Source organism: Xyrauchen texanus, chromosome 6 (assembly GCF_025860055.1).
Source record: "Xyrauchen texanus isolate HMW12.3.18 chromosome 6, RBS_HiC_50CHRs, whole genome shotgun sequence".
NCBI classification, from domain to species: domain Eukaryota; kingdom Metazoa; phylum Chordata; class Actinopteri; order Cypriniformes; family Catostomidae; genus Xyrauchen; species Xyrauchen texanus.
In genome coordinates this window covers 9,220,555-9,232,859 of record NC_068281.1, presented here as the reverse complement: position 1 = coordinate 9,232,859, position 12,305 = coordinate 9,220,555, and the positions used below count along the sequence as shown (strand labels likewise).

The following is a 12,305-nucleotide window of genomic DNA, read 5'->3' as shown; positions in this document are numbered from 1 at the left end:
AAGAATGGGATAGTGATACAAAGGGTAAACGGCTATATCTAATTCAACAAACATTAGGGAGAGGAAGAGTATCTTGTAGGAATACGGTTGAGGAAAACAATATCAAGGATGAGATTAGGGCATACTGGATTAAATAAAATGTTGCACTTAATAGAAAAACATCCAAAAGGTAAATACAAGTGGTGTGTAGAAGAGGAAACAGTAGAACATGTATTAATTCATTGCAGGAGATATATATGGGAAAGAGAAAATTAATGGAGGCAATGAGGGGAAATGCTATCATAAATCCTTCATTAAGGAATATTTTAAAGCCAGAAATGGGAACTAGTTAAGCACTGATACAGTTTCTGAAATCTATGTTTAATAAATCCGATATAGAGATATGTAGGCCTCGGGCCAGAGAGAAAGAGATGCAGGTATGTATATGTAGGTTCGTCAGTATGTAGTATATGTGCTAATATACTGCATGTGTGTGCAAAGATAGGAAGGAATAGGTTAAATGGGTTTTCCCTAAGATTGCATAATAATTAGTCAAATATAGGTGATACTATATGGGTTTTATTTTCATCGTGCTGATCCTGGGACTGTGAGGCTCTCTAAGTATGAGGCTGGAGGAGCTAAACACGCAATGCCAGACGAAAATATTGGTTCCGAGAGGTAGTGGTCCTTGCTAACAGAAGGTGGCGGTAATGCACTATTTTGGTTTATGAGCCGCCATAAAAAAAGAATAAGAAGAAGTCTGTGTATAGTTTCAGTGGGGATCTGATGCCGCAACAGTATGAGTGCGCACGCTTGCCGACGGCAGGTGAGGACGAAATGATAAATCAATGATTTGACACCCGATATTTGAGACATTACAAACTGACATGAATGTTTTAGAACTGCTACGCAAATTGCCGTAAGATGTATTGCAAAATACTGAACAGTTTCCTTGTTCTGTTATGGAGTCCTTGAGGTCAACTAGAGTAAATAAGTAAACTCTTTTGCGATGCATAAAAAACATTGGCAGACAATAAGTCGAGTTTAATAAAGAGGTGTAGCTAATTTACAAATTATTTGTTGACGCCGAATATTAAATTGAACTGCACAGAAGCTAAATGTTGATTAGAAGTAGTATATGTTTAATCATCTCATATATTTACATTTTAAAATGCATTTTAAAATGACATATATTCACTAAGATAGAGAGATAGTATGCTGAACTGAACAGCATTTGTTTCCTCTCTATCTCAGATAGTACGATGGATGTGGAGATGGAGTGTTTGTCCTGTGGAGACGAGCAGAGGTCTTATGTCATTCTGTTCCACACAAAAGGAGCCCAATCAAGCCAGTTCATCATCTCACAGTCAGGTCACACACAGACCTGTGAACCAGCTTACCATGCCATCTCTTCTTGAGATGGGCTTTACAGAAACTCAAGCCCAGGAGATGCATGAAGGCGCGATAAAGAGCCGTGGAAAGCATGTTCCCTCTGTACTGACAGCACTGTTAATCCTGGGCTTAAATCCATCAAGTATCCTTAAAATAATGCAGAAATGTCCAAAGTTATATTCACTGAAGGGCATGGAGTTACAGCAACGCATTGATCATCTGAGGCAGCTGGGATTGGTAGAAGGTAATGTTCATGCTTTGATCGATTACCAAGCTTGGGGAGTAACGGAATACTTGTAACATAATCAGGATACAAAACATTGTGTAACTGTAATCCGTTACGGTTACATAAAAAGCCAATGTAGTCAGATTATAGTTACATTTGGTCAAAATTGGGAGTACTAGCAGGATTACAATTTATAACACAAAAGTTCCTCCTGACATAAAATGAAAAGGCCGCTGCTTCCTTTAGTACAGAATACAGATATGATCAGATGCACGCTCAAGATCTTTTCTGGTTCTCTGTCGTGATTCACGTGAATCTGGTGCCACATACTGTCGCATTTGCTAATAACATCTGACTCACATCAACACTGTGCTCTTGAGGCAAACAAGGTCAAACCATTAAGGACTGTTTCATCACAATGGCCAATGGAGAAATATTATTTTTGTGGAAATTTCTACATTCATGTCTCTTCAGCGAAGAAAAGATAAACAACATTACAGTTCAGTGCAATTTAGAGGCTACCTTCCTGTTGTGAAGATGCAGTGATTTTTCAAGGATCTGACATATAATTTAAAGAAGTATTTTAAGGTAAGACCCACACGAATATCACGTTAGCTAGGACAGCTATAATTAGTCATAAGTGATCCCTAATTTCGCTGTCCGACCATCTGTCGATCGTTTTCGACGTTGCAGAAATGGAAGTGGAGAAACGACCACTCCCCAGGCGAATGGCCAGTGTTCAGGTACACGGGTGGCCTACTGTTGAAACTTTGACTTCTCATTTCCATCTTAACTATGTTAAAACTGTTCTCTGAAATGCAGTCATGTTGTAATGACAACAGTAACTGGTACAGCATTTCTTTTTTTTTTAAATACAGATTGTACACATGGAGACCAAATTAATTGAAAATGTTCTTAGGGGAAAAGTGCAATGGATAATTGATCTGATTTTGATACTTTTTAAAAAATATAAATATATTGTTAAGAGCAGTTTGGGTGAGGAAGAAATACTGGCATATGTAACATTTAAAAACTCATAGAAAGTAGGAATAATAAATCAAGACACTAAAAGGGTTTAAATCTATTTCGATCTATTCTTTAAAACAGGATTTTGTAAAACAGAACCACCCATAAACGTTAGCTGGTGATGTTTGACTGGATCGTGAGCAAGTAGAGGACAGACAATGGAGGCACTGCAATAATAATAATAATGATGAAGAAGATAGCTTGTGATCTACCTATTACAGTCGGAAGTTAATGAATGGTCCGTGCCAATTGCAATGCTAACTGCAGTACATGGCAGAATTTAACTTGGTAGTTTTTTTTTATTTGAGATATATCCTGTTAGATTTTGTTTAATGTTAACCAAGACATAATTTAGTCCATCTGTTCTAACTGTATTTGATTGATGAGAAAATAAACCAGTTTCTGTAAAAGGCTAAAATAATTTGGTTAAAATGCGGAGTTATACATTTTAACATATTCTGTTTTCCTAATAAGGAGGCACTGTCCCTGCTTCATGTTTTTTTCTTATAATAATAGCTACATTACTCAAACATGGTTCGTTTATATTCAGAAGGCATGATTAAAATCTTCGAGAAAATATTGCTTTTCTCTTGACTAATCACATATGCGATCTTGTGGCAATTAAAAAAAAACAAAGCAATCTGATTACATTAATTTCTTATTGAGGTAACTGAATTAAGTTACTGATTACATTAGTTACTAAGTATTTGTAACGAATTACATTTAAAAAGTAACCCTCCCAACCCTGTCGATTACATAATAATAATAATAATAATAATGACCTTTGTAAATGGCTTATCCAATTGTATAAAAAGCACATTTCTACAAAGATAATGCTTAAACCATTGCAGTTTTATTACTGTAGGTTTCTAAAATCTGCCCTTTCCACAGGCAGTCTGCAGAGGGTGATCAGTCACTTCCCCAATGTCATTGTCCTGCCAATCAAGAGGGTAAATATGGTGTCTCGATTGCTCAGAGAAAAATGCCACTTCACTGTTCAGCAGGTCACAGACATCCTCAGAGACTCACCTGAGGTTTTGGAAGAGGACTTGGCACGGCTGGAATACAAATTTCAGGTAAGGCAGGTGTTACAGATGTACAAAAGACAAATCCTCCAGGGGGCCTGGGTAGCTCAGTGGTAAAGACGTTGCCTACCACCCCTGATGTTCACTAGTTCAAATCCCAGTGCGTGCTTAGTGACTCCAGCCAGGTCTTCTAAGCAACCAAATTGTCCCTGTTGCTAGGGAGGGTAGAGTCACATGGGGTAACCTCCTCGTGATCGCTATAATGTGGTTCGCTCTTGGTGGGGCGCGTGGTGAGTTATGCGTGGATGGTGTGAAACCTCTACATGCACTATTACTCTACGGTAATGCACTTGTTGACGTTGGCACTACGAGGACTTGGAGCACATTGGGAATTGGGCATTCCAAATTGGGAGGAAAAAGGGGAGAAACCCCCCCCCCCCAACACACACACACACACACATTACTTTTGTGATATTATGTTTTTTTGCATAAATTATAGCCACTACTTGGATGGAAACATAGCTAATGTCAACTTTACTGATCTTCTGTGGCTATTCTTTAAAATATTTTAATTTATGGTTTTTGTGGTAAGTGATCGCCTATTATGTGATGTCCTCTAACCTTAATGGAATAGTTCATCCAAAAATGTACATTTTGTTATCATCTACCCACCTCCATATCAGTTTAAACATGCATGATATAATTGTATTTTATTTGATGATTTATTACCATGAAATGCCTAGGGTGTTAGCTAGCAGAATGTCTAGCCTGCTTTTTCCAATGAAAATGAATGGTGACTACGGCTGTCAAACCCCAAAAGAAAGAACAGTACCATTAAGATTAAAGTAATCCATATAAATTGTGCACGATTTTCCAAGTCTTCTGAAAATGTACACTCACTAAGCACTTTATTAGGAACGCCTGTACACCTGCTTTTTTTATGTGATTATCTAATCAGCCTATTGTGTGGCAGCAGTGCGATGCATGCAGATATGGGTCAGGAGCTTCATAAATATTCACATCAACCATCAGAATGGGGAAAAAGTGATCTCTCTTCGACTGTGGCATGATTGTTCGTGCCAGATGGGCTGGTTTGAGGTTTTCTGGAGCTGCTGATCTCCTTGGAATTTTATGGACAACAGTCTCTAGTTTAATCAAAATGGTGCCAAAAATCAAAAACATCCAGTTATGTGTATGAAAACACCTTGTTGATGAGGACAACAGAGAATAGCTACACAAGTTCAAGCTGACAGAAAGGCTACGTTAACTCTGATAACTGCTCTGAACAATTGTATCGAGTAGAATAGCATCTCAGAATGCACAAGTCGAACCTTGATGTGGATGGGCTACAAAAGCAGAAGACCACGTTAGGCACTTTATTTGGACCATAGTGCTCTTTATGAAGTGCTCGGTGAGTGTATAATTGCTTTGTGTGAAGAAGAGAAGTCGCTATACATCGAAAATCTTTTCTTTAGCCTTAGCTTTCAAATCTCATTTGCGCTTTCACGCGTTCAAACCTGGTTGATGACAGAATTTCAATTTTTTAATAAACTCTTTTTAAATGTTGTTCTTATGATGTTTCACTATTGTGTGGTACATTTGAATCATAGTGAATCATATAGTTGACTAAGGGCAGTCCTTTACATTAGTTGCGGACTGACATGCATGTTTTTTGTCCACAGTATGCATATTTCCGCATGGGTTTGAGGCAGGCAGAGATGGTGAAGGCGAAGCTATTCCGGTTTTCTTTGTCCGAGCTGCGGTGTCGTCACTGTTTCCTTGAGCGGAGAGGACTGTACCAGACACCAGACAAGAAGGGCCAAACACTTATCCTCAACCCCCCACTCAAAGACTTCCTCTGCGTCACCGAGGAAACCTACCTGACGCAAGTCGCCGTGGCAACACCAGAAGAGTTCCATGTTTTCCGTAAGATGATGGCAAGAGAGCAGGAAGAAGAGGAAAGAGAACAGGAGTATAGCAGTGATGAGGAAGTGGAGTTATGTGAGAATGATGATGATGATGATGATGTTGAACAGAACAGGAGAAGGCCTGACAAGAACACTGGCTACAAGAGGGACAAGAAATGAAGATCCATTTTGTACCATTTATTCTTTATATTTCTGTTTGGAAAGAATAAAACTGTTTATTCAGCAGAATTCCTTAATGTTTTATTGTTTGTTAGGGAAATCTAATAACAGCATTTCATGTGTTAAAATGCAAACCAATAGTATTTTCATAAGAAGTAGTGTTTTGTGTTGTGACTCCCAACATTTGTTTGGTCATTTGTTTCAGGTTTGGTGTCATGCCAACATTTTTGTATATGATTTGCATGTAAACCCTCCATCTCATGTTTTGCTTTATAATCTTTACCAGCGGATATGAGATGCGTAGTAGTGGGCAGGAACATCAATGTAATAATAGTGTTAGTTTATCTGAACGGCCTGCCATGGGTTGGGTCAGCACAATTTACACCAAATGTTGAGTAACCATGGAGAGCCTGAAGAGTGTTAGCGATGAGGGATCATTTACAGACCTGTGCGCATCAGTGAAACGCCTGCTCACTGATAACAAGGGCAGATTTGTGAGGTATTGATCTGGGGAGTCAGTCTAATGGAGGCGTGGATCGAAGTAGAGGTTGCAGCACATTTGGCTGTATGGAAAAGGTAAGTTATATGAACACTTACTTAATAAATAATCAATGTGTCTGTTTTTCATTCTTTCTCTGTAGGCCATGTGTTACCACGTCACTGATAAATCTTGAAAATGAACAATATTGACTATAAATATAGTATAGTTATAATATAGACTATAAATACGTTAGAACTATGACGTGTGTATTTAAGACAGGCATTTACATCAGAACAACCTATTTGTATTATTTTTGCATAGATTTGCAAGACCAGCAAATAAGATTTATTTCTGACATGGCTTTGGAATGACTAGTGTAGTCAAGAATTTCAAATGAAACTTTAATGTTGTCTATTAAGCTAATCTAATTCTACTAACTAATAGATTTTTTAAATGAGTTTAATATTTAGTTAAGATTGTACAAAAAACAAATTTCATGCTGCATCATCACTTTGAGCTTTTTTAACTTGACGTCCATTTTATGGGTTTCTCACAGGGATTTTAAAAGTTCTATTGGGAAAAACCTAAGAAAAAAAGTTTAAACATCCATTCTGATACTATAGACCGAGTATGGACTATCTATTTGTTCTATTTCATTGCTGAGACCCACATCCTATCAGCTGGGATGAGATACATAGAAATGAGAGATGAAAAAAGATTGTCATTAAAAGCTTGAAGTATCAGGGAATTTTAAAATTGGGATTCCCAGGTCCGGAAATGTCAAATTAATTAAATCTTAAAAGATTTTGGGAATAAGCGTTGGAAACTTTCTAGTCAATACAAATCTTACTTATTAGGCAATGCTGAGCTAAAATATTTCATCTTAACATTCCTTTGTGAGTGCAACTTTATAAAATGATTCTTTCTTTTTATGCGTATCCAATAATCATGAATGACAAGAATAGTCAAGTAATTTCATTATTCAAAATGTGTGGGAACCCTGTATGATGTTCCTTTTAACAGTTATTTATCATTCAGTTTCGATTTGCACAGGATCTCCTAAACAAATTGATAGGATTTAGGCCATTATAACCATTTAAAAAAAATATTTCCATGTACTGTAGTGGTATGAACATTTATCAGAAACCTTATCCTTCTCTTACAGGTCATACCCTGTTAACATTAAATGATGCTCGTGTTTCTATGTTTGTTCCTGTTTTCTGTAGGTAGACAAACCGTAGGGGTGATCCACTGTTCCTATCTCAACGTATGGAGGAGTCTTCTTTAGCTGGAGACAGTTTCAGGGGTGAATGCCCTTCAGCCACTCTCAGTATGTGTCCATCTCTCCTTGTTAACATCTCTATGGAGTGGCTCTCCATAATGAAAAGCAGACACATGGATATGTTCCTCATCCCTACTGTTCTACTAACATCTGCCACAATGCTGGTCAACCCTGTACTGTTTCTCGGCATCCTGTGTTTCCCTTCACTACGTCAGGAGACCCGCTACCTGCTCCTTGCTAACACGCTCTTCGCCGACATGCTCTTTCTCACCATAAACCTCGCAGTTGTGTCCTGCAACAAAGTGGGAATGTTCTTGCCCCACATGCTATGCGAGTTTATGATGGTAAGCACGGTAACCACATACAGTTGTTCTGTGCTTACCCTCACACTGATGGTCATCGACACGTATGTGGCGGTACGCTGGCCGCTACGTTACAATGAGATTCTCCCAGCATCCCGGACCAGGAAGATAATCATGAGCTTGTGGGTTGTGGCATCATTGTGCCCAGTTTCTCTTCTTGTAATGTTTGAGTTGGTGATGGACAACAGCCAACAAAAGCGGCCGGTTTGTTTGGTGTTGATTGCGTTGTTTTCATTGGATCACAAGATGAAGATTGCCATTAATTTGTACTTCATCTTTGCTGTTAGCCTCTGCACGGCTCTCATTGTGTACTTTTACATCCGTCTCTACATCATCACAAAGACTTCGGGAATATGGCGTAGTCGGTACTCCCGAGCACGGATGACGCTCCTGGCTCACACTCTGTTGCTCATGATGTATTTCATTCCTGCACTGGTCTTTGCAGTTGAGCTGGCTCTTTTAAAGCAAGATGAAACTCTGAGTGATGTGGGAGTGTGGATTGATTTGGTGAACATGTGCGTGCTTATGTTGCTGCCACGCTCTTTAACTCCTTACCTGTACATCCTACGCTATCGTGAAATTTACAAGACTCTTCAGCAGGTGTTGTGGAAAAAAGACATCTCAGCCAGATCAGCACAGCCTAGTGGAGTTGACTTGAGGCAAGAGGCATCCAGCGTTCCTCTAGAAATTTGAGGATGATTGTGCAAAAAATGGATTTAAAAACAACACACATGTCTCCACCCAGAAAGTGACTATATTAAATGACTATGAATTATAACTATATATATTCATATGTTATACTATTTTTCAATGAAGGCATTTTACTGTTAACATGAAGGTATTGATGGCACCAATCTGGAATGGATGCATTGAATCTTATATAAAAATTATCTTCACAATGCAACTATATAAATTACAGCCATACATCTAGGCTGCGCCATGATTTTGCATACTGTCGGAGTATGTACTGCAAGTATAAATACATTCTTGGACCTAATTTATATGAGACCGTGGACACTGTCTAGTGACCCGTATATATGACGTAGTAACAACAACCATGAAAACAATATACTCTGCAGCTCTAGTGGCATAAGAAAAGGGTTCAATGGATATGCACTTCAGAATCTTTCCAGATTTAGTAGGTCATCCCTGAACTTTTTGCTTACATGAATACTGAGGATTCGGATATCCTACTCCATTGACACTGCTTTTGGCATACTATATAGTAAGGAAGTATGCATATTCAGCTGCGGCCTTTGTTCTGCATGCCCAGTTTCCCACCATATTGCTTCAAATTCTTGTATTCCTATGTTGCCAGTCAAAGGTCGATAGAGCTGTATTGTTCTCATGGTGATATTTAATAAATGTGCATTTTTTACATGGTTGTGTCTTCCTCCAGTTTCCTATAAGCGATCAGTCTTTAACCTGTGTGGCACTTAAGCCTCTATGCTAACCAATCAATCGGGCCAAAAATAACACTGTAAATGTTTTATAATAGTTCTGATTCTAGGAAAACATATCAATAATAATGCCTTGGTCCAGAGTCTCTGAGTGCAATTCAGATCCATTTAGCTGTGAAGTGATATTTACCAGGGTTTTTTTTACATCTCCATGGAGACCTGAACATGAAGTGTGTCTGTGACAAATCAACATCTGTCCATTGTATCACTTACCGCAGTCCGCAGGAAGGAGAGACACATTTACCTGTCTGTCTATCTGTTGTGGACACACAAACACATGCTCAGAGATGGAACTTCTGATGGAGGGAAGGTCTGAGCGTTTTTTCCTAGCAGCAGAAGACCTCTTTTTATCTTTGCTGTGCACGTTTGGCAATTGGTACAATAGATCGGGTCGAGCAGAGTTTAATGGACATTTTTTAAATTTTTCGAACTCCTCTGAAAACCAAGTAGAGATGTTTGCACACGAGTGGCATGGGTTTCTCCCTCCCTACCACACAAGGGTACTCCAAGTGTGCCCCATTTTGGCTTTCCTGGCCATGCTGCTAACCACTCCTGTTCTTCTTGTACGAATAATGTCCCGTGTTGACCTGCGGCAACAGACGCGTTACCTTCTCCTGGCTAACGTTCTCTTCAGCGACCTGCTCTTTGTTTGCTTGAACATCCTGAGTGCATGCATCAATTCAGCTGGAGTTTTGATGACAGAGTGGCCCTGTGCCATGCTGCTGTTCCTATTGGGAGTCTTATACAGCTCTGGAGTACTAAGTGTAACTGCAATGGTGCTGGATACCTGCTTTGCAGTGTTAGCACCTCTTCGCTACCTGGCGCTGTGGCCTGTGTCCCGAACCTATGGAGCAATTGCTGCCATCTGGGTCGTCTCAGTCTTTTTCCCTGCAGCATCTATTGGCATCTTTGTGTGGTACCATAGTACAGGCCCTTGTGCACTCCACATCTGCTCAATGCCTTTATTGATGGTTTTAACAGTGAGCCACTTTCGCCCACTGCATGTCTCCATGTTGCTGACTGTCACTGGTATCATTGTCATCCTTCTCCTGGTGTTTTCTGGTTATATCATCCTCTACTGTTGTACCCGGAATTCAGGCGTGTGGAAGGGCAAAGCCTCATCCCGTGCCAGAGGAACATTTCTTATTCATTATCTCCACCTTTTCCTGTCTTTTTGTCCTATGCTGATTTTAGTTATAGAACTGATGCTTTACAGCCAACAGAGTAAGACTCTGGACCTCAGAGCCAACCTGTGGGTGTCCCTGGTGGTGTGCCATGTCTTACTAATCTTGCCCAAAGGCTTAGCACCTTACCTGTATGGGCTCCGTTACAGAGAACTATGCGGAGTGCTGTTCCAGTTCTTTAGGTTGAGGAGGCCAGCAACCATCACACCTGTGATGTAAAGATAGTAGAATGTGGCAAGGAGTGAATTGTTTATATGCTGAACTTGATCCTGTGAAGAAGACTTTTGTAATTAGGGTTACTGTGCTTTCCAGCATCTCCTTCAGTCAAAACATTAAATTAGCTAGCTTTGATGACACTGTTATGATGCTCAACTGGGAATTTGTTCACAGAAGGAAATTAAAGCAAATGAGATTAAAAGGTCTACACATGAAAATGGAAAACTTTATGAATATCATGGCATTCACACAAAGGTTTTCAGAATAATAAATCTAAATTGAAGAGTTGTGGTAATTGGTGTATTTAAGTACGTGATACATTTTTTTGTAATCATATATATATATATATATATATATATATATATATATATATATATATATATATATAGATATAGAGCCTTTGTCCCTATCACCTTACAAAATATCACAATGATTACCATTCTTTCCGACATATATTACTACTTATTGTTTCCACTGTAATAAATTAGGATCCTTGAAAAAGTCAAAGTATTTCATAATCAATCCCGTCATTGAGTTTGATTGATGATACAGTAATAAAAAAAGTTACCGCCGTTTTATTGTAGAATAATTGTAACTTTTATTTTGGCGTATATATTGATACTTAGTTATTTTTGTAGTAGGCTACATGCTCTCCCTTAAAATGCAATCAGAGCACTAAGCAATAGGACCTGAAAAGTTGTCAAACGCTCGCGCCTTTTTGGACAAAACGGGGCCGGTTTTCTTCAGTAGCTTCAATGACTACAGTCATTGCAGTTTTTGATTATTTGAAAAGGTACTCTGATTGAATCACAATAGCAACAACTTGTTATTTTATCGGGGGTTTTCCTCACCTAGTGTTAAAGTTTTGTCTCGATTCATGGAGTGCCCGAAAACGCGCGAAATACCCGCGAGATTATTGACATAACCACGAGATGGCGGCGTTGGCGCTTTTTTTTTTTATCTGAAATGATCTTTCCTAAATTGAGTTTTTGTTACTAATTAGATGACATTTTATATAAAGTAAGCCAGATTTATGGATGAAATTATACGTTGCAGCCTGTCTCATGCCGTGTTAAGTTTAAAATTATTCTCCTGACATACGCTCTCTCTATGATCTGGCACCTCGTTATATATGCTACATCCATACACACAGCACGCACTCTTCGTTCTTCCGATTCCAAATTGTTGTCTATCCCCAGATTTCGTCTATCCACTTTTGGTGGGAGATCCTTCGGTGAAATTGCACCTAAACTGTGGAACTCTCTACCTCAGAGCCTCAGTATCTCCTCTATTTCTATATATTTAAATCTCATCTTAAAACACATCTTTTCTCAGAGCATTATCTATATATTTACTGATTGATGTTTTCTATCCCCCTTTGTAATTGAGATGTACCTTCTATTGAAATGTATATTAATGTACTTTGTCCTGTTGAATGTATATTAAGTGTAAAGTGTCCTTGAGCTTATGGAAAGGCGCTATATAAATAAAACGTATTATTATTATTATTATTATTTCTACCATACATTATCCCATAGTGTATCATATATTATATGACTGGTTTCATGTATCGACAAATAATATT

At 38.7% G+C, this 12,305-nt stretch overlaps 3 protein-coding genes across 3 annotated transcripts; all 3 read left to right on the top strand.

The window, feature by feature from the left end:
* The first annotated feature begins 732 nt into the window (after positions 1–732).
* Positions 733–5,855, top strand: mterf4 (mitochondrial transcription termination factor 4). The gene is made up of 4 exons (XM_052129081.1): positions 733–805; positions 1,234–1,615; positions 3,515–3,699; positions 5,331–5,855. Exons 1-4 carry the CDS (start codon positions 779–781, stop codon positions 5,733–5,735), a joined length of 999 nt encoding a protein of 332 aa, XP_051985041.1. The 5' UTR covers positions 733–778; the 3' UTR covers positions 5,736–5,855.
* A 191-nt stretch (positions 5,856–6,046) lies between these two features.
* LOC127645456 (probable G-protein coupled receptor 148) lies at positions 6,047–9,058 on the top strand. The gene is made up of 2 exons (XM_052129080.1): positions 6,047–6,311; positions 7,443–9,058. The coding sequence occupies exon 2, from the start codon at positions 7,486–7,488 to the stop codon at positions 8,551–8,553; it is 1,068 nt and encodes a 355-aa protein (XP_051985040.1). The 5' UTR covers positions 6,047–6,311; positions 7,443–7,485; the 3' UTR covers positions 8,554–9,058.
* Positions 9,059–9,234: 176 nt separating this feature from the next.
* On the top strand, positions 9,235–10,723 carry LOC127645651 (probable G-protein coupled receptor 148). The gene has a single exon (XM_052129326.1). The coding sequence runs from the start codon at positions 9,608–9,610 to the stop codon at positions 10,721–10,723; it is 1,116 nt and encodes a 371-aa protein (XP_051985286.1). The 5' UTR covers positions 9,235–9,607.
* The last annotated feature ends 1,582 nt before the right edge of the window (positions 10,724–12,305 follow it).

What these genes read in the sequence shown, in the direction of transcription:
- LOC127645456 (XM_052129080.1), top strand. Translation starts at nt 7,486, where the DNA reads ATGGAGGAGTCTTCTTTAGCTGGAGACAGTTTCAGGGGTGAATGCCCT.
- LOC127645651 (XM_052129326.1), top strand. Translation starts at nt 9,608, where the DNA reads ATGGAACTTCTGATGGAGGGAAGGTCTGAGCGTTTTTTCCTAGCAGCA.
- mterf4 (XM_052129081.1), top strand. Translation starts at nt 779, where the DNA reads ATGAGTGCGCACGCTTGCCGACGGCAG. An exon ending in CGCACGCTTGCCGACGGCAG is followed by an intron (nt 806 to 1,233) that starts GTGAGGACGAAA and finishes TCTCTATCTCAG; the next exon opens with ATAGTACGATGGATGTGGAG. An exon ending in GGCTGGAATACAAATTTCAG is followed by an intron (nt 3,700 to 5,330) that starts GTAAGGCAGGTG and finishes TTTTGTCCACAG; the next exon opens with TATGCATATTTCCGCATGGG.